Source organism: Mustela nigripes, chromosome 4, assembly GCF_022355385.1.
Source record: "Mustela nigripes isolate SB6536 chromosome 4, MUSNIG.SB6536, whole genome shotgun sequence".
NCBI classification, from domain to species: domain Eukaryota; kingdom Metazoa; phylum Chordata; class Mammalia; order Carnivora; family Mustelidae; genus Mustela; species Mustela nigripes.
This window is the reverse complement of record NC_081560.1, coordinates 21,555,362-21,577,071: the sequence shown is the minus strand read 5'-3', so window position 1 is coordinate 21,577,071 and position 21,710 is coordinate 21,555,362. Positions and strand designations below refer to the sequence as shown.

The 21,710-nt window shown below is 48.1% G+C and overlaps 1 protein-coding gene across 1 annotated transcript in view; it reads right to left on the bottom strand.

The window, feature by feature from the left end:
• The window catches only part of COPG2 (COPI coat complex subunit gamma 2), a 111,442-nt gene that overhangs the window by 27,006 nt on the left and 62,726 nt on the right, over positions 1 to 21,710 (bottom strand). Inside the window, exons 13-20 of the mRNA XM_059396398.1 lie at positions 19,207 to 19,302; positions 18,643 to 18,886; positions 16,750 to 16,825; positions 15,820 to 15,923; positions 15,203 to 15,328; positions 14,043 to 14,105; positions 13,442 to 13,581; positions 12,700 to 12,871 (exon numbers count right to left, since the gene is read on the bottom strand). Coding sequence (XP_059252381.1) covers positions 12,700 to 12,871; positions 13,442 to 13,581; positions 14,043 to 14,105; positions 15,203 to 15,328; positions 15,820 to 15,923; positions 16,750 to 16,825; positions 18,643 to 18,886; positions 19,207 to 19,302 — 1,021 coding nt within the window. The remainder of the gene's footprint in view (positions 1 to 12,699; positions 12,872 to 13,441; positions 13,582 to 14,042; positions 14,106 to 15,202; positions 15,329 to 15,819; positions 15,924 to 16,749; positions 16,826 to 18,642; positions 18,887 to 19,206; positions 19,303 to 21,710) is intronic.

Here is a 21,710-nt window from a genome sequence, read left to right as displayed (position 1 = left end):
TGTGGGGCTGGCAAAGGCATGAGGCCCAGAGACTCCACACAGGGAACTGGGAAGGATGGGTACTCTGAAGATCAGTGGGGTGTCCAAGAAGAGAATGAGGGCAGCAGAGTACACAGAGGGAGACAGTAAGGGCAGGATAGGGGGGACCTAGGGAGCTTTGGTTTAGGAGCTGTGATTCAGTGGACAACAGAGGTGGTGAGGCAAAATGGGATACAGAGTGAGAGGAGGGCTTTAAAAGATTTTTTTTTAATTTTATTTATTTGACAGACAGAGATCACAAGTAGGCAGAGAGGCAGGCAGAGAGAGGAAGGGAAGCAGGCTCCCCATTGAGCAGAGAGCCCGATGTGAGGCTCGATCCCAGGACCCTGAGATCATGACCTGAGCCAAAGGCAGAGGCTTTTAACCCACTGAGCCACCCAGGTGTCCCAAGAGGAGGGCTTTAAATCCTGCATGTGGTTATTGTGAGGAACATGGCCAAGGGGGAAATAGCGGATCCAGCCCATGGCAAAGGAGAGAGGGAGGGCAAGGGCGATGGGCGGGGGTGTCTCAGGGGACCTGATGGAGAATGGAAGCTGTGAATGCGCGGGGAGGAAGAGGAGGAGGAAGTGGCAGGTCTGGTGTAAAGTCCCTTGGGCAAGGGCTTGACTGAAAGTGGGGAGAGGAGGAAGGTGAGATGGGGTGAGGCTAGGAAAAGAGCACCCAAAGGGAAGAGGGTGGCCAGAGCCAGTGGAGGGATGGGAACGAGAGACAGCAGACAGCTTCAGGGGAGGATGTGGCCTGGCAAGACGATGGAAACAGTGTGAGCTGTGAGAGCAGGTCATGGGAGGGAGCACTTCCCGATGAAGAAGGGATGACCCAGTGCACCCACATGACAGGCATCAGGGATCTTAGAGATGAGATGCATGGGTTCCAGAGAAGAGGTGGCCTGAGGAAGAGAGGAATAAAAGTGTCCCATGAGGAAAGGCGGCAGGAAGGATGGCAGAATGGGGCCTTGTTGCAACTAAGTGAGAATGTCAACTCCCAGAGACAGATAAGGTGATGGGAGGCACCAAGAGGAAGAAGAAGTGTGACAGACAGGAGGAAGGCTGGACACTAATGGGGGTGGGGAGGGGAGGGGAGGGGAAGGAGAGGGAAGTGACGGGTTGAAATCCAGTCAGATTTCAGAGGTCCCAACCAGAAGGAAGTTTGGAGCTCGGGCTCCGCCAGTAGAAGCAGAGGCACTGGGTGAAAGGAGAGAGAAGGGGTAGTCAGCAGTGGGAGTGTAGCCATAGCTGTTCTGTGGCCTTGAATACTGTGGTGGCAAGGGCAGAACTTTCTGGTGGACTCTTTACCACTGATTCTGACAACATGTGAGGGAGGGTTCAGGTCTGCATGTGGGTTAGATGGGAGGGCAAGGTGGGCATTGCTGGGTGCAGAGATGAGGGGGCACAAGCTAAGCTCCGACACTGACAAATCCATCTCATTTGACTGAGAAGGGGGCTCATTTTGCGTCCTGTGTGGTAGGTGAAGGCTACAGGATGGGGAATTGGGGGGGGGGGCGGGAGTGAATCCACCCAGGAAGGACACAGAGAGGAGCTGTGGGCCAGGTGGAGGGAAAGGTCTAGTTAGCAGGTAACACAAATGGCCAGGAGCACCGGAAGAACAAGGATGTACAGTGGGACTGCTTCACAGATCTGATGAGAATGGATACCGCAGGAAAAGGGCCAGCGGCAAGCATGGAGAAAGACCAAACCATGGAGAAAGACCAACACACGGTGTTGCAGTGAGTCATTAAGAGTTGGAGGAAGCGGGGAGTGTGCTGAGGGGATAAGGAGAGAAGGAGGCTGGAAAGCAGCCAGGGGTCGGGGCGTGGCTGGCATCCGACTGTGGGCAGTGCTGGGACTTGAGGAACCGAAATTGCTGGCAAATGGCTGGAGGCTCGAGGCAGGCAAGGGGAGTGGCCACCCAGGGAGGCAGGTTGGGCTCTCACCGCAGTGATCCTTCCCTGGGATGGGGCGGTGAGCATGGGACACAATGGAAGCCCAAGAAAAGACTGAAGGGGTGAGTAGGGCTCTGTTCGAGACAAACCATAAGCAAATAAATAAATACAGGACAAAAACCTGAGCTGCTGCTGCTGGTGACAGGAGTCCGTGCGTGCTAGCAGTCTTGGGGAAGAACTGCTGGGGGAAGGGGCAGAGTGGGGAGATGGGCGCAGAGATGAAGCCCGAGCAGATGAGGTCCCCATCAGTAAGGGTGGAGGCATCAGTCAAGACTGTCAGACCAGGGGTACGAGAACTCAACACGAGGCAGTTGGCGAGGAAATGGATACAGCCCACAAGGCACTGGGAATGATGGAGGCTGTGCTAGGATCCGCCGACAAGCTTGGGACTGGAGAGCGAAGGCGGTAGCCCAGAAGCTGAGGACGCTTGAGGAATAAGACTGAGAGATGGAAGGAGCAACCAAAGGTAGTTGGGTTTTATGGACAGAAGCAGAGAGCCCTGTCCCTATAGGAAGGGGCAGACAGGATAGGAGACCGCACTGAAGGGGAGCACCTGGGAGAGAGATGCTTGGAGGGGGGAGGGAGGAGGACAGGAGGGATGGGCGGGAGGACCCAGGGCTCTCTGCAGTGGACATGGAGTGCAGTGGTGTCGGGCTGGGGTTGGCGGGGGCCAGAGCGGGAGGCCAGGCAGAGGGCGGAATGCTGTTCTCAAAGGGAGAAGGGAGGAGAACCGGGAACAGGCTCCCTGAGAGCACTGTCAGAGGAGCATAAAGGGGTCTGAATGGAAGCATGAAAGGTTCAGGGAGGGACATCTGTGGGGCCCAGGAGGACAGGACAGCGTGGGCACACAGGGGCGGGAGCACGGGCTGGAGCGGGGTTAGCACCGTGTGTCTGAGGCAGAGACGACTGACCTGGGCTGAGCAGTGGGTGCGGGATGGAGAAGGGCGCTCGACAGAGAAGACCCCGAGTCCAGTGGGACGACTCCCACAGGGTGGCTGAAGGAACATCAGGTGGCTCAGGTCAGAGGACGGTCCCTGTGCCACGTGTGCAGGGGAGATGTCAAGCAGGAGGGCCACCAAGCCAGGGCCCTGGAGGTGGGGCAGGCAAGCAGGCTGCAGCAGGTGGGAGAGTGTGGGAGAGCAGAGGTGGTCCACAGGGAGACAAGAGTGACAAAGGACAGGTGATGGGGCCTGGCAGGGAGGGCGGGAGAGGCTGGTGAGAGGATCGGGGAGTGCACTGTGCCGAGAGGGTGGCAGAGAACCCAGAGGAGGGAGTGGACATGGAGAGACCAGGAGCTGTGTGCCCCAGAGTGAGCCAGAGGCATGAGGATGCCCGTGTAGGACAACGTGCACAGCACAGGTAAGACAAGCATGGAACCTGGGAGACACAGGAGGCCAGAAGAATGAGGTCATACAGGCGGTGGCTCACTGAAATGTTGGAAGACAGCCCTGTCAGCGGATCATGGTAAGATGATGAAAGTTCAGAGAGGAGCTTAACGAAGCAACACCCTCCAAAATGGTGGACCTGAAAGGTCTTGGGCAAACTGGGACAAGAGACGGATTTAGTATGGCATGTTGGGGACAAAGGTGACAGCAAGGAGGAACAAGAGGGCTGGTCCAAATGGAGATGTCAAGAAAAGCTTGGAAACGTGCTGCCTGACAGGCGTGTGATGGGGAAGTGGGATGGGACGCTGAAGGGGAAGAGGTCTCTAGGAGAGCAGAAGCAGATGTGGGGGATGGGCCGAGCCAGGTCAGTGCGCAGCCGGCATGGAAAGAGAAAGACAGCCATGGAAGGTGGTCCTTCAGATGAGAGGTCATGGAACTCAGGAAACAAAGCAACAAGCAGCACGGAAGAGGGGAGAAAATCATGATGTACCAGGAACTCCGCGTCTGTAAAGGGGGGCACAACATAATAGAGGGAGGCTGAGGAGCCCCAATCTGGGGACAGCAGGCAGGAGGTGGCGAGAGGGCGGGGTGCCACAGCAGGAACAGAGCTGAGCTCAACAGAGTTGAACACAACACAGTTCAGACTCCTGACTACCAGGGGCCCGCAGGGGCAGGTGGGGAAAAGAGTCCCGATAACTGAAGTGAAAAACAAAAGGGGCAACACTGCCCATTAAGACAGACCCTGTACAGAAACCATGGCGGGTCACCTCAGGGTTGCTGAAGTGGGATCTCAGGTGGGTACAGTCCAGTGTGTGGACAGCAAATCTGCTTAGAAGTGGTGGGGGAGTGGGTAGGAACCAAGGTGAAAGGGACTGTAAGGAAGGAAGCCCTGTAACCCAGGGCTGAAGATGAGGGTTAGCATGGGGCGGGGATACCACACAGGGAACCAGAAAAGGGCTAAGACCTTCAAAACCAGTGGACTGTCACAGGTTTAGAGTAAGATGGTGATGAGGGTGGTGAAGGCACACAAGAGGGGAGAGCAAGGGGCAGATGGCAGGGACTGGGGCTTTGAGGACCCCTTTCCTCTGGTGGACAGCAGGTGGGGGCGAGGCACAATGGGATGCAGATTGAGAGGAGGGTCTTAAGTCTACAGGTGGGTGTGGTGAGGGGAACATGGGAAGGAGGGAAGGAGGGCAAAGGAGGTCTGTACCATGTCAACGAGGAGTGGGAGATCAAACACAATGCACTGGGTGGTTCCTCACACCTGATGGAGAGAAGGAAGCACCAAAGTCAAGGGAAGAAAGAAGAGGAGGAAGTGGAAGAACTGGGGTGAAGTCCCATGGGCGAAGGCTTGACTCAAAGGGGAGACAGAGGAAGGAGGGGAGGTGGGGTGAGGCTAGGGGAAAGGGAGCCTCACGCAGGGATTGGGGTCAGAGCCAGTAGAAGGACCAGATGAGGGACAGCAGATGGTTTTAGAAAGGACAGTGGCCTGCTGAGGGGATGGAAAGAGTGTGAGCTGAGAGCAGGTCCCAGGAAGGGAGCACACCCGGTGGTGAAGTGATGACCCAATGAGACCCCATGACAAGCTCTGGGGAGCTTTGAGGTGCTTAGGTCCTAGGGAAGAGGCAGGGTGCTCTCCCTGAGCTGAGCAGGGAAAGGGAAGGAATGCAGTCCGTGAGGCAAGATCATGGGAAAGACTGTCCAAATGGGGCCTTGATGCAGTGTGACTGGAGGGTCACACCTCAGAGGTGAAGGGAGGCACTGGGAAGGATGGAGAATGAAGTGTGGAGGAAGGGTGATGGGAGACCCAACAGGGGGAGCAAGGAGAAGAGATAACAGGCAGGAATCCATGCAGGTCCCGGTGATGCCAATCTGAAGGAGATTTCCAGTGGTGGGGCCCTCCAGTGGGAGCAGAGGCAGGGGAAAGAGGGGGGAAAGGGCTGGCGAACAGTGGCTGCTCCTATAGTCTTGAATGTTGTGGCAAGGGGATCATTTTTGGCCAGGCTCTACTACGGATCCGGCGGGGTTGGGGCGGGAGGGGGGGATCGGGGCGGGAGGGGGGATCAGGGCGGGAGGGGGGATGGGGCGGGAGGGGGGGTTGGGGTGGGAAGGGGGGATGGGGTGGGGGGCAGTACTTGGGTTGGGGTGTGGCATGGGTTTATGGGAGGGTAGGGTTGGGATCAGTGGGCATGGGGGTGGGGGTTGGGAAACATGAGCCATGCTCTGGGTACTGAAAAAAACATCTTTTTTAACTGAGCTTTTAGGCTGATTACACGTCCAGGTTTGAGGATGAAGACTATAGGCAGAAGAGAGGGCAGAAAAGACCAGTGAATCCACCTGGAGGGGACAAGACAGAGCAGCTGCAGGAAAGGCGGAAGGAGAGTGGGCTTGGCAGAGTCACAGAAGGACGTGAGACCCACAGGGCCAGGGTTCTACAGGGACACGGTGTCACGGGTCTGAAATCAGGAGGGGTAACATAGTGTAAGGGACAATGGCAAACACCAAAAGAACAAAATTGGGGCCAGAGATATTGTCCCAGTGCCTTGTGTCCTAAAGGGTGGGGGCGGGAGGGGTGTGAGGGTGAGGGGGGACGAGAACAGTGCCCTTGTGCACACTGGGGCTTGGGGCACATCAGTGTCAAAGAGTAACTATGGAGGGGATGTATGTGGTGGTTCCAAGAGGACAGAGCCGGGGCAATGTCCGAGTGTGGGGAAATGCTGGGAATTTGAGGAACAGTGTCAGTGACAACTGGTGGGGGCCAGAGGTGCACGAGGGCGGGGTGCAGCCCAGGGAGTCGGGCGGCCTTCCACTGCGGTGATTCTCCCCGAGGGTGGGGGGGTGGTTTTCACCCGAGGGGGGCTGTGGGCACGGCCCCCAGGGCAGGCCTATCAGAACATCTGAGGGGGAGCAGTGCTCTGCTCAGTGCAAAAGCAAACCCAACAACATGCCCAGACGATGACGCTGATAGGCCGTCCTGGGGGTCGTGGGTCCTCGGGTGAGAATCACTGGGTGGAAGGGGCCGAGTGGAAGGTGGGCAGAGAGGTGACGCTTGAACAGGTGAGCCCCCAGGCCGGGGCAGGTGACCAGAGAGGCCGCAGAGTCAGGGCCGTGAGACGTTGGGGAGGAGGAGCCCGGCCCAGGCAGACAGCAAGCAAATGGATGTAGCCGAGAAGGCCTCTGGTTCGATGTGGGGATGGGGGTGGTGGGGTGGTGGAGGGCTGAAGGCTGGGGCTTCCTGTCAGTGGGTCGGGGGTGCAGACCAGTGGGGGACACTGAAGAGGAAGGCGGAGGGAGACGGCAGTGGCTGGAGCGGGGTCAGCGCTGTGTGTCTGAGGCAGAGACGACTGACCTGGGCTGAGTGGCAGGTGCGGGATGGAGAAGGGCACGCTCAGCAGAGGAGACCCCGAGTCCAGCGGGACGACTCCCAGAGGGTGGCTGAAGGAACGTCAGGTGGCTCAGGTCACAGGACAGTCCCTGTGCCGCGTGTGCAGGGGAGACGCCAAGCTGGGGCCCTGGAGAGGGGGCAGGGGAGCAGTCTGCAGGGGTGGGAGAGTGTGGGAGAGCAGAGGTGGTCCACAGGGCGACAAGAGTGACAAAGGACAGGTGATGGGGCCTGGCAGCGAGGGCGGGAGAGGCTGGTGAGAGGATCGGGGAGCGCGCTATACCGAGAGGGCGGCACAGAGCCCAGAAGGAGTGGATGTGGAGAGACCAGGAGCCGGGTCCCCCACGTGGGGACAAGGGCATGAGGAAGCTGGTGCGAGAGGAAGACCATGGCCGCTGAGGACCGTGGGGGAGAAGAGGGAGGCCAGCGGAGGAGGAGATGGGAGAGGTCGCGGCCCATTTAGAATGCTGTAGACAACCGAGTCGGTGCAGGGGATGGTGACAAGACAGAAGGTCAGAGAAATGCCCAGAGAAGGACCTCCTCCCAAATGGTGGCCCTGAGAAGGTAGAGGGTTTAGCATGATTTCAGCATCAGAGGGCCTCAGTATAGCTCACTGGGGACGGAGAAGCTGGTCACCCAGGGTGCAGGAAGGCAGGCCAAATAGGGAGTAGATGTCAAAGAGAAGAGCTGGGACTCCCTCACGTGCCGGGCAGGCGGCAGTGAAGTGGAGCAGAGCCCGTGTCTGAACACAGTGATCCCGCACAGTGTGGAAAAGAGAGTGACAGTGGAGTCAGGCCGCCACGGCAGGGTGTGTCGCGGGAGTATATGGGACAAGAAAGGGCAAGGAGTAGAGAAGCTCTGGTGGCTTCAAGGGCTCAGGTTTGATAAAAGAGCATCAGGGAGTTGGAACAGTGCGGTGACGAACTCCCCATCTGGGGACGCGGGCAGCTCTGGGGGTGGGAGGAAAGGCTTATGTGGTATTGAGGCCAGAAGGCAGCAGCACGCTAGGAAATAGAAGCAAGTGGGTGCTGTTGGATGTTCAGGCACGTGCTCTGATGGGACGGCAGACAGTGCAGAGTATCTGCAGAGGGAGCAGCTGCTGGACAGCCAAGCAGAAAGCACGGTGGTCCCAGGCAGCCCAAAGGACTCTGAAAGCATTGCTCCGAGCACTGGAAAATATGCACGTTGTTGATGGTGACACACTACTTACATATTTACTGTCTTTGTAATGGAAATGAGCAGATGAAAAACGGGAAGAGAAGTGGTTAAAATGAAATTAACTTGACAGTATACTTACTAATTAATTCTTGCAATTACTGAGCAACATTCTAATGGTTATGACGCACAGCGCTGCCTGTGAACTTGATCACCGTTAATGGGATAAAGGAAAATGGGAGAAATTTATAAAAATAAATTGTTGTAGGAAGACAGGTGTCTGCCTGCAAACTCTCTCAGATCATCACATGGAAGTGGGTAGATAGGTCCAGGAGAATAATGTCGTATCATCTGGAGATAAATTCATGAAGTAAAGCCTGAAGGTGCTTCACACGCTCCTTGGTGTCCAAAGATCAAGGCGCATGCCAGTCACGAGAGGAATTGTGAGTGATGAGAGTAGTCACTCGCAAGTGGAACCAAGCCTGACTGCTGCAGACAAGCGGAGGGTTTTCTCTATGGCCAAAAGAAGGGAAAAGTGGAAATGAGTGGATATGCCACCTTTTGTTGCCTTCTGGAGAGACAGTATCATGCAGGAAAGGCAGCGACAAAGATTTGTATGCCGGTGATGCTATGACAAGGGAACACATAACAGGACGGGAAGCAGGCAGGAAGTAAACAGAGAAGGGAATGATAGAAATTTCAGTGTATGTGAAGGGAGCCAGATGGGGGGGCAAGATGAGTGAGCAGGTGGATAAGGGGACTGGGAATCTTGGCCAATCTCAACATGGGTCAGACTGGAGGAATACTGGCCAGACTGCTGCCCACTCTGGTAACGGAGGCAGAGGAAGTGGTGGTTGAATACTAATGTTCTACCTGTCCTACTTTTTTAGTATTTGAATAAGAAACTGGGATATGTGCCTAGCTTGAAGGATGCAGAGTTTCATGAAGGGTCATGAAGAAGGATTCCAGTGAGTGGCTGTAGGTAGGTAAAAGTGAGAAACTCTGAGATGTATTTCAGTTAAGTGAAGCTGCTCATCCAGTGTGTCGGGAGCTAATATGATTAATATCGAACAGCAGACCATGGAATGGAGACTACAGACCGGCAGGGGGCTGGAGCATGGCCGGGTTGGGGGAGAGGGTGGTTCGGAGCCTGTCGGAATCCTGCAGTAGCTCAAGTGAGGATGGGTTTCAAGGACATGTTGGCAGGAAGTCAAGCCCAGCAGCAGAGAGGAGTTAGGAATTGTCACAGTGTCCCTGGTGACAGAGGGCGAGGCGCCTACACGTGTGCGGTTCAGCCGGATCTTGGGATGGATACTTTCCACTGCAGACTTTTTAAGTGAGTCATTTAAATGCGGTGAAGACGTCTGAGATGGGAAGTGTGATACACTAAGGCCGGATGGTCCCATAATGCAAACAGAGGGGTCACAGTGATTCGGAACAGGGAGTGGGACAAAAAGCTCAACAGGCAGGGGGTCAGCGAGAGGAAAAGGCTTGTAGGATGTCGCACACGTCATCTGAGTGCAGTAAAGCCTCAGGGGAAAGAAAGTTGCTGGATGGGAGAGGACGCTAAGAAAGAAGGCTGCCTTGAAGGCTTTTCTAAGCATTTTGGCATAAAGGAGGAACAGCTGGAGGACAGAAGATGACCAGTAGGACTCACAGAATTGAGATCTGTGATACCGATAACTTTCCCCACACTGCCCACAATCTGAGGGAAGGACTTATGGGACCATCTTGGGGTTGGGTTTAGGTAAATCTTGTCAGATGGGGTTTAGATGTTTTGTACACATATATAGTAAGGGGGGAGAGAGAAAAGCTCAAGATACAGCAAAGATCAGGGTAAGTGCTAGGATAGCTCTCTGGAGGTTGGAGGGTGTGTGTCCTTGTGAACTGTGATAGACTTGAAAGAAGAAAGAGAGGAAGTGGGTAGTTCCAGATGAAGCAATAACAACTTCCATTTATTGAGTATTTACTGTGTGTCTGGTACCATGCTAATCATCTTATGAATTTCATTTCATCTTTGTAACAGTCCTAAAAGGTTTACAGAGAATTAATAATCTGTCTAAGTTACCCAGTCCATATGTAGCAGTCAAAATCCAGATCCCAATCTATCTCCCAAAAATCTATCTATCTCTGTCTTTCTATTATGCTATACAGTTTTCGAGTTGATAGAAATCGCGATCTGTGTAATTTCTTTTTTTCTTTTTCTCTTCTGTGGTTGTGTGAAAAATAAACTTTTTGCAATTAGTAGAAGTGATGTATAGATCTTCAGGTGATTGGAAAAATTCATAGTATTTGCGGTGGGGAAAATGCAAAATGGCGGGGGGGCGGGGGGGATAAGAAGACTCTTATTACCATCTATGCCCTGGTATTTCACTTCTGTTCTTTGCACAGCAAAGACTCTGAATTGGCCATTGATTAAAAATGTGCGAATTTCTGACCAAACTAAAGAATAGAAAGGAGTTTTGTTTTACGCAGGCATGTGATGGGTCAAATATAAATTGACTACTAACAATTAAGTTTTAAAGGTCCAAGTGTTGAGACAAAATTCCATTTCTTTTCTCCAAGATGCAAGGACAAGAGTTACTCTAAATAAGAGTTTAACACCAATCAGCAAACCCCTTGAAAAGTTTAATAGGAAACAAAAAAAATTCTCCAAGTGCCAAATTTTTATAAATAAAATACTAACAAACCATCAAGCAAAAGAGTCCACAGCCAGCAGACCAAAGGTTGAAACCTCTGGGCTAATTTGTAAGATCTACGCTTTAAAAATAAATTAACTCTTTAGAAAGGAGGGGTGAGAAAGCCTTCCCTATGCTTCTTTTCTTGGTAGAAATGTTTTCTCTTATTGTTGTGGTTGTTTTCTCCTGTACAATGTAATTTCTGTAATTTCGATATTGTTGTTTTCTGTATTTTGATATTGTAAACTTGTATTTCTTGTATTCTGTGAAGACCACTCCCTGGAGTGTGAGGCACCTGAGTTGTCGACTATCCAAGTGAGCCTGGGGAAATGGAAGGAGCTAGTATTCTCAGTTGGGAAGAGTTGGATTCTTCAGTGAGTTCGACATTTCACTTCCCTTTAAAATTAAATTGCAAAGTAATGGCATCCCTTAAAAAAAGGAGAAACCTTAGAAGTGCAATAAGGGGAGGAATTCTGAAAAAAGGAGAGGGGGCTATTGGAAAAAAGAAAAAAAAAAGATAAAACACCGTTTCCCAGTTTCCCAGGATGATGGTGGAAGCCACAGGGCCATGTTAAGACTGGGCCCCGATACTGGTTTAGAACAAGGGTGAATAAAACTGGCTTGACTTCAGAGTACGGCCAGCTTCATTAGTGGCTCATGGACATCCTTTAGATGAATGTCAGAGGGAAACGACCAGGAGAGCAAGTGAAGCCAAAAGGGGCTGGAGCTAGAGAAACTGCATAAAGGGATAAAGAAGGTGATTAAAAGTCAAAGTCAGATGGCTTGATGCTTGAAGGAGAAATACCGGAGGCCAGAGAGGAAAGTGCCTTCCTACCCAGGGGGTTAGAGATCCCGAGTGGCTGCAGAAGAGAACAGCAGGTCCGCCGAGGGCCAGAAGGAACCACCTGGGATTCAGACCCAGCAATGGTGCCAACTCGAATCTACCTCGTGCTAGAGAGAGTAGCCTGGTCTATCGTCCAACACAGAAGAGATTGGGCAGGGGCTCCCAGAACCAACAACTAAAAAGGGAGTTGGGAGAGGAGCTAAGAGAAGGCAGGTTAAGCCCCAGACAGAACTGAATGATGACCAGGGATAACTATTTACTAGTACTTTTACAATTTCTTGTAACTCTGTAACTTCTTTCCCCAGTATTTGTGAATTTTGTTAACTTCTGTTTTCTCCTGTACCAGTAGTAAAAATGTTTCTTCGTGTACTAGTAGTAAAAATTGTTTTTTTGTGTACTAGTAGTAAAAATTGTTTTTTTGTGTACTAGTAGTTAAAAATTGCTTTTTTGTGTACTAGTAGTAAAAATTGTTTTTTTCCTGTACTAGTAATAAAAATGGTTTAAAACATAGATGTGATATGTGTGTTTATTTCTGTAAAAACTGGGTAACAGTGTCGAGAAGTGGAGTGAATGTGGGAAGAGAAGAATCCAGGCGGGAAAATGGGAAAAGAAATCACGTACAATAAATACTTGACATTCACAGGAGGTTGGTCACAAGACCCCAAACCCCCAGTTTGTAGACACTGCTGGCCCTAGCAGTTGGTCTTCCTTCATAGGCCTCCCCACCCCTCTCAAGACTGCACGTGGGTCAAGGAGAGAATTAGATCGCCCTTCTCAAATGTGGGAACACAGAAGTTGGCTCAGCCACTCATTAGGATGGGATATACTCTCAGCCACCAGCCTTGCACTACAGGACCCCAGAAGCAATTGTTTTAAAATGTCATGGACCTACTAGATACAAAGTCCTTAGGCTGCCCCAGAAACAAACATCAAGGAGGAGGAGACCATGATCCTTCACAGGAGACATCAGGAATGTGAACCCTCTTCAATGGCTACACTGTTCCACCAGGAAGCAGGAATTCCTTGTTGAGCTACCACTGTATATATTCAGTGTTTAACATTAAACATCAAGTGAATACTACTCAGAGACTTAGTTACAAAACCAGTTATTTCTGCAGCACTAATGAGTTTTATAAATATAAATACACCGTCATTATCATTATATTTCACTCTGGAAAAGAACCCTGTTCCCGAACCCCACGCATTTGCCCAGACATTTAAGAGCTCAAGTTGTAATGCATTCCTACTCCTCTCTCTTCCCTCCTGGGGGTTAGTACCTGTGGTTGAGTCATCATCAGGCAGGCGAACCAGAGTGTAACATATTCCCGGCTGATTGTAAGCGAGGCTAGGGGCTGGGATGCAACACAGCACCTCGTAGGAATCCGACGGCTCTACCTGGACGGTCACCTTCTCCAGCAGCTGGTCGTTTAGGGTATTGGTGCAGTCAAACTGAAAAGTCAGCAGACAGAGAAGTGACGAAGGTGCACAACTCCTTCCTAGAATGTTGGTCCTTCCCACCCATGACCCACAACTCCGTTCTGGAACCCACTAGCATTTACCTCCCTCAACTATCCTGCACATCTCCTCCTAAGATTTTTATTGAGGCAATAGTGGTTGCCTTGAGTTCCTTTTGTTTCTTTTATTTATCAGTTCCTTCTCTTTCCTGAGATTGAGTTCTACCAAACGAGATGGTGGAAGTCTGGTAGCTAAGAATCAAACCAAAACCCAAGTTCTTGAAGAACCCACTTACGTTGCCCTGATGTTAAATGATGATTGTTTTTGAATAGGTTGTACATGATATTTTCTGACTTATTCACACATTTCACTTTTATGTCCTTTAACATTTTAACCATCATATGAAGGCATTTCTATAGCTATGGAGTTAGGGAACACCCCAGAAATGAGGCCAAGTTCCTCTCCTCAGTAGAAAGCAGCTAGAATCATAAACTGAAGGGGAATCAACACTGCTCTCTGAGCTCCTGGAGATGCTATGGGAGCCGGTGGTGGTACTTTCCTCACCTGGAACACGATGTGGTTGGTAAACATGTGCTTGATACAACGAACAAAATATTCCGTCTCTGCTTCTGTAAGTTGAATGGGCTCAGAAGACTTGAACAAGGGTCCCAGATCCATAAACTCGGGAATGGCAGCCAATTGTTCTTTTGAGAAAAAAGATGAGAAGGAAGAAAGCAACAGGAGAGAGGAAAAGACATTACTCTGGGTGCCTAAAATGTTTTAAGTTTCCACTGTTTTAGTCACAGTGGAAGGCTCAACTATGTCCCTAAGCTTTAGTGAAATAATCTTCTAAGAGAGTTTATATACTGAATTAGTACAAGGGGGAAAAAAAAAGAAATTAAATTCCTAATTTTGTAGAATTTGAGTTCCCTGTTAACCAAGATACAGAGTAAGGACAATATTCCCAGTTAGTAAGTTAGCAGGTGGGAATTACCGTGGGTTCCAGGTAGCCCCAGCAACTGTCACTTGGAACAATAGATACTCAGTCATATAAAGATTTCCTGCATTAACAATTAATCACTTTGAATAAAAGTAGTGGAGACTTCATTATATTTACAGTGCCTAGGATGCAAGACTATTACTTCTACACATCAAATCAACATACCTTGGAAAATGTCTTGCCTGGAAGGAGCCAACTTCTCTGGCTTGGTGGCCACAAGTGTAATTTCTACAAAGACAGATATGAGCAATCAAGTGAGTGTCCCTCCCACTATCACGCTAAAAATGAAGACAGAAAGAAAAGCGGGCAGAAACTTCTAGCAGATACATAAAGAGCTATTCCTAAATCATACCGGTAGACTCTTTGTCACCGTTTTTAGGGAGAAGTTCAACTTAAAGTGTATTTAGTGAATGTATTTTGTGAAATAAAGTGGCCCCCAAAATGCAGAATTTGCTTTAAATGGACCAGGATGGGGAAAAAAATTATTCTTAAAAGGAGGAATGATTTATAAAACAAATCTCATGATTCAAACAGGAAAAATTATTGGTATAATATCAATAGAAATACTGAAAGTTTTGAAGGTTAGGATAATATCTTTCATCCTCAGTTTGAGCCACTAAACACTTTCCTTCCTTCCTTTTGTTGTTGTTGTTGTTAGTGGTGGTGGTGGTGGTGTTGGTGTTAAGAGTTTTAAAGTTAGATATTCTTTGAGAATACTTTTCAGGATCCTGTCCTATATATTCTTTCACAACAAATCTCCAATAGCAAAATTAACTAAGACTTTACCAATTTCAGAAAAAAATAAAACTAGGAGGTAACAGCACAATCACTGTTCTGAGACCCACTAACTTCAAATGCTGTAACAGTCAGCATTAAAAGAAGAAAACACTCAGTCTGGGTCAGGCTTCCTAGTCTATGTGAAAACCAAGGGAAACTTTTAATTTTTTTTCTTAAGATTTATTTATTTGAGAGAGAGTGTGAGTGCACATGTACATGCAAGTGCAGGGAGGGGCAGAGGGAATCTTTCAAGCAGACTCCCCTCCCCCCACCCCAAGTGCAGAGCCAATGTGGGGCTTGATCTCATGATCGTGAGATCATGACCTGAGCCAAAACCAAGAGTCATATGCTCAACTGACTGAGGCACACAGGTGCCCCAGGAAAGACTATTTAAATCCCTAATTAAGAAAATAAGCCTATCGTAGTGCCATAAGATTTAGAAGTGACAATTAAACAAAAGAAGTATTTGAGAAAAATGTATTAACAGTGTATTCAATGGGTATGAAACTACTTACACACAGAAAAACTGAGTTAAGTGTTCCCATTACCTGCTTTCTGCTCAAAGACAGGGGCCACGGCAAGAGGAATAGACTTCATGTCAAAGGGTTTCTCTGAAGGCTCCAGTGTGTACCGGTGAAGGGCCTTCTCTAGCCCTGGCACCGAGACCGTGAGGCCTATGAAACAGAAATCTTGGCATTATCACAATCCCAGTATCCGGACAGGCCCAGATTTGTAATATTAACCGAAGCTTTCTGATGAGAGAGAAGAGTAAGACCACAGACTTTACAGCTGAAGTCATTCAAAATGAAGCTATTTTATAAAACTGCCTTATAATTTTGCCCAAGGGAGCATGGGAGCAGAGTATAAAAATTTCCAACAGATTAGAAGTACCTTCCGGAAAAGAAAGCAACTTAGCCACGTGGGAGTAATCCTAACATAAGAAAAAAAGGCAAACCCAACCAAGACGGAGCTTAAAGAGAACCGGGAACAAGCCATGTTCTTTGGGCCCTTATATACTTGAGGTTCCCCTAAAAATGGAAGCGCATTCAAAGACAAAAAAATCAAGCATTTTGCCTAATGAAGTCAGTTTGTATGCGAATAACGCTTCCAAGACCCCATCTGGGGCATAAAAGTGTGTTTGTCTCCATCCCTGGCTCTCACTGACCGTTGAAAATGTACGTAGCATTCAGCGCCATCTGCCTCTGCTGCAGCACATTCAGGTAGAAAGTAGCCCTGTCCCGAACCTCATCGTCCGTGTCCATCATACACCTGTCCGGGGACACAGAAGGGGCATGTCACAGCACCCTAGCAACTTCTAATCGCCTTCTTTACCACCACCCTGGAAGGGCACCGTTGAGGCCCTCTGCTACCCCCTTTATAAAAGAGGTCCACGATGGCCAACGGTGGATCTTACAATCCCCATGAATTTTGGAGACTGTTTGAGATTGGTAAAGAAACAGGGTCCTTACGAACCAGAAGCACTACGCAAGTAAGCGTTAGAATAATCAGGAAGGCTACGACAACGTGAACTAGCAGTTTGGCCTCTATTCTCGAATATGCAACCACACGACCCTGGCAGACTTCGACTTCTTTATAATTACAAGACAGGAATATTCTGCTTTCCAAGGATCCTAACAAGCATTCAGAATCCAGGCAGTGTTACTACTCAAATGGCAATTTGTTTTAGTGAAACCAGCCAGCCTCTGGCTTGTAATTTTTCTGCTTCGATTATAAGATGTAATCACAGTATATTTGTGAAAGCAGGTCTTTTCCTCATCAAATAGGGAGTCATGGAAACCATGAAAAGCTGATTTTTCAACTCTCCACAGTGCATCACTTTGAAGTTGGCCCCTATTATGCAAATTGAGGCACACGCATTCAGATTACTTCCTCAAACTCACACAACAGAAATTCAAAGTCAAAATTAAGGCGTACACAGCACACACAAGATTACTAGAAAAGGTAATGGAAATGCCGTTTGCCCTTGACTTATTCCATCAATTCTACTCTCAAGCCTCACAAAGCACTTGATATGAGGAAGTCTCTATTCAGCCATATGGTGTTCTTCAAAGAAAAAAGACATTGTCTTACTTACCTTTGTAAGAGTACTAGGATACTTGGGAGAAGATTCTCATTTTGAGCCCCAAATTTAGCCAAAGCACTCACAGCAGCTATAATGAAGCATAAAATAAAACAACGTAAGTGCTTTATTGGTTTTTCAAAGGTTAAGCAATAGTCATTCCAAAAAAATGAGTGTGTGTTTCTTGATTTTATTTCTTTGCTCCATGTAATAAGCATAACTAGAAATCTGCAGGCCCAAGAGAGCTATGAGTAGGAAAATTCTCCATGCACTGAGGAAAAAGAATCATATATATTTCTTACGGGAGCTCTCCTCCACTCTGACCACAACCCCTCGTATTCCACAGGGAGGTAATTCAGCTCTAACTCAAACAGCCAGCCCCAAGCATAATAAGAAACTCTATTATCAAATTCACTTCGTTTAGTCAAGATTTATGGCCCACCTAACTTGTGTCAGGAACTGAGCTAGGTGCTGGAGGTGGAAAGAGAAAAGCCATGGTTCCTGAGCTCCGAGAGTTGTACTCCAGTGGGGAAGACAAGTGAGGGAAGAGATAAGGACAGGGGACCAGAGGAAGCCCCGGGACAGCGACCCCCAGGATGCCGTGTGAGAACAGAGGAAGGGACTCGGAACTGCTTGGAGAAGGAAGACAAGGGGCTGAGCCGTGCTGGCTGCGCTAACACGGGGAGGCCAAGCAGTGCTCGCCAGGGGGCCAAGGCAGGAGAGGGGCAGGAGAGGAGCACGAGGGGGCAGAGAGAAGGGGTCCAACCCTGGAACGGACACAGCCGAGTGAGGCTGAGGCAGAGGCTCTGCGCTGGAGCAGACCAGGCAAGCGTGCGCCTCAGAATTCTCTGAAGCGGAGGGGAGCCCACAGCGGGACTGAGAGAATCCTGTCAGCAGGCAGAGGGGGCTCTGAAACAGCAGCAGGGGCTTCCGTCTTCACTGCGGAGTGGATGGTAAAGGTGAGGATTTGCCTTTGGGTTGAACCCGAAGTGCCGGAGACCATGGACATGCGGATTCAGGAAAGAGATGCGGGATGGCGGTGTCCCCGCGCCCTGGTGGGGGGCTGAAGACGCCCCCCAGGAAGATAGCATGTGTTGTATGACAGGCCCCCAAGGAAAACTAAGTATTTATGGAATGAAAGAGGGGCCCTATAAATCAGACAGGGAGAGATGGAAGGGGCGGGCTACTGTGGACACCACAGGGAGAGAGCGTTCAAGATGTGTTTAGTCAAGAGTCCGTCAGGCTAAGTGAGAGGTGAACAAAGGTAAGAACGTCAGTGACTGACTTGCTTTCCCAACGAGCTTCTAAGTAAGTTTTCTAAAATAGTAGCTTCAGAGGGCTTTTAAGGGAGAGAGCTAGATTATAGTGAATTGAAGAAAAAATGGAGAATAAATTCATGGAGGCAGCTAATAACTGCTGCTTCGAGTTTGCCTGACAGGGGAGGTCTAGTCAGTGAGCTAGTAAGAAACAACGCATCAGAGGTGGGTTTGTATTTTTAACAGGAGAGATTTTTGCCTGTTTGTAGGCTAAGGGGAGGAAGGAGAAGCAAAATAATTTTCTACCACTTGTGTAAAAAGTCACTTAAATACACACACACACACAATTCATAGATGTTCATATCGACAGTGTGAGTAACTCTAACTCTGAAAAAAAAAAAAAAACCATGCTGCCACCACTGTGTTCCCATCGTACTGAAAGTCAAGGGTCGTCTGTCTCTAAGGTAAAGCAGAAATCGGGGTGGAAACCGGAGTGCGGACGAAGAGCAGTGTGCCTGGCCTAAGCGTGCTCCAAGATCCTACCATCGAACAGATGTCGCAACTTCATTTCCCAATGTCCTCGCCACCCCCGAGTTAACAAGCATTTCCACAGATGAGCAGGTACATCGGTATCAGGGTTCCAGTGACTCACCAGCTCTGACAGCCTCATTCTCCAGTACGACCCTATTAAAAATAAAGCGGATATACTTGGAGGGGACAGGCGTTCTGGGGCCCTCTTTGCCCAGCAAGTGTAGAATCTTAGTAGCCAGAACAGTGTGTTCACAGTCCTCAATGAATTCACAAAGGTGGGCTAGACCTGCTTCTTTACCCTCGGGGTTCTCCTCCACAATGCTGATTATGCAGTCCACAATGGCCCGCTTATATTCAAAGCCTCCCTGGCAAAAGAGAAAATCGCCATTCATTCTGAGGATGCTTTTTGGAGAAATGCTTCTACTCCCAGGCTCAAGCTTCTAATAGTCAAATTTCATTTCCTTTCCCTTCTGAAAGAAACAAAAGTGGGTTTTTTTTCCTCTCTCCAAGTGAGAAAACTAAAACAACAGCATGTTTAGTAATGATAAAACAGCAAGCAGAATTACGCATACCATTCTGCAGGCATGCCAAGGGGACAGAGCTGTTTTAAATACTGTCTGATATTTCACGGGAATCATAAAAATTTAAGACAGCAACTTCCTGTGATGAAAACATGTCTACCTACATCATCTCGGAGCATGTTGGAGAGGAAAGTCATCATGACACTGTGCTTTCGAGGGTATTTCTGACAGAGAGCACTAATTGCCTGCACAACCACCACCTGTGGAGAAACAAACACAGAAAGGACGTTCATCTTCACACCTTGAGCTACGAGGCATACTTTCCCTCTTATTTATTGCAAGCTAAGGTGGCGCAGCACTTTTCTGGAGTGGTTCTTCATGAAAGACAGGCAAGGAGACCTCCCAGGAAAATAAAAAACAATGTAAAAATGAAGTTCATTCAAGAGACCCCATTCCTTTGCTCTAAGCCAATAATCACATAAAATTTTTAAAAAGTGAAGAGTAAAGATAAAAAGCAAAAGAGGGGCGTCTGGGTGGTTCAGTTGGTTAAGCATCTGACTCTTGGTTTGGGCTCAGGCCATAAGCTCAGTCATGAGATCAAGTCCAGCATCGGGCTCGGTGTTCAGCTCGGGAGTCTACTTGAGATTCTCTCTCGCTCTCTCTCCCTCTGTCCCTTCCCCCTGCACACTTGCGCTCCTGCTCTCTTCTCTAAAATAAACAGATTTTTTTTAAAAAAGCATAAATAGGCCAATTTCCATAGAACAAATAGAAAATTACCTGGGAACCACTTCACAAAATGGTTTCTAGAAAAATTTTACCACAACTTTGAAGACCACTGTCAAGAAGTGAGAAGGGTATGAGATTTTCCCCTACTTCCAAGCTAACAAGTTAGTCTGTCACAAATTTCATGGATTGTGGTAGAGAAAACAAGACCTCTGGATCAGGAGGACAATTAAATACAGCATAGCTAGAGCATCAGCATTTGGGGGCCAGTTTCCTCAGAGGACAATGTCAAAAGGGCCACAGTAGCTCTCATTACAGAAAAATCCTGAGGCATGGAACTCAAATATTTTCAAGAGGGTAGTAAGCCTGCGGGACCTTTGTGCTGAAGAGAAACGTCTTTATTATCCTGGACAGTGAGCATGCTTGCTTTTTGCTCTAGGGAGTGCACTAGCTGTATATTGTAGGGCTGTGTGGAAACCTGCCCTTTACTTTTAGAGGGAGACACTGTATCTTCTAAGGCTGGAAGAGAACGTGCACTATACAAAGGGAACATATACATGCATAACTAGTTAGAAGATAAAATAGATACAATGGTTTCTAACAGCAACAAACAAGAGAAAATAAGAAAAGCATTTTGAAAGCATTCAAAACTAACAAAAATATTATAAAATATTTTTGAAAGGCAAAACCGTAGATTTGAACAAATTAAGATATCCCTTGTTCTTGGACAGGATCTCTCCAACATCATCAAGCTATCTTGATGCGATCCCAGTAAGAATGCCAATGATGAGATCTTTCATGAAGCTAGACAAGTTGATACTAAAATTTATGAAGGAAAAAAAAACATGGAAGAATAGTCCTGGAAACAATAAAAATAGTCATGTGAGGGGGCTGAAAGATATTAATATGCCCTACAAAGTGTGTATATTTAAAATAGTGTGTGATACTGATATATGAGTAAATGAACAACAGAACAGAATAGGAAGCCCAGGAACAGACCCACATATATATGGAACTTCAGCAGATAATAAAGGTGGTATCTCAAATCACTGGGGCAAAGACAGTCTTTTAAATAAATGGGTGGGGGCTGGATAATCACTGAAAATGATAAGAAAATGGTAAGATAAGCTCCATTTTTCATATATGATAATAAAATCCAATGTATCAGAAATCTAAATGAAAACATGGAACTATGCACCCACTGGAAGAAATCATAGGTGAATCCCTATCCACTCAATCATATTCTAAAATCTGAAGGGAAAGCTTTCTTTCCTTTTTTTTTTTTTTTTGGAGTCAGGGGAAGGGCAGAGGGAGAGAGAAAACCCCCAGCATGGAGCTCTGTATGGGGCTTGATCTAAGATCTAAGATCATGACCTGAGCACAAATCAAAAGCTGGACGTTTAGCCAACTGAGCCACTCAGGCGCCCTTGAAGGGAAAGCTTTCTATTACCCAAATGTCAAATGCAACAAGATTGACAAATCTTACTACATAAAAAGAACAAACTTCTGCACAACAGAAGACATCATAAGAAAAGTCAAAAGACAAAGGACAAACTGGGAGAAAATATCATAACATATTTCATATATAAGGAACTAATATCCCTAACATACAAGAAACTTGAAATAACTGAGGAAACAAAAGACCAAAATTCCTATAGGAAATGGAGAAAAGAGATGAAAAAATGATATTTGAAAAGAAATATTAGATGACCTTTAAAAATGTAAAAATATGTTTAACTTCCCTCATAGGAGGAAAAATTCATTAAAACTACACCAAGATCACTTTCTCACCCGTCAGGCTGGCAAAACTTCAACACACAATATACTATACTGGTGAGACCACAGGGAAACTGGCACTCTTTTATGTGCTGGTGGAATTTAGCATTCTCTACAAACAGACTACATATTGATTTACCCTTCAGCCTAGCATATGAACTTCTAGAAA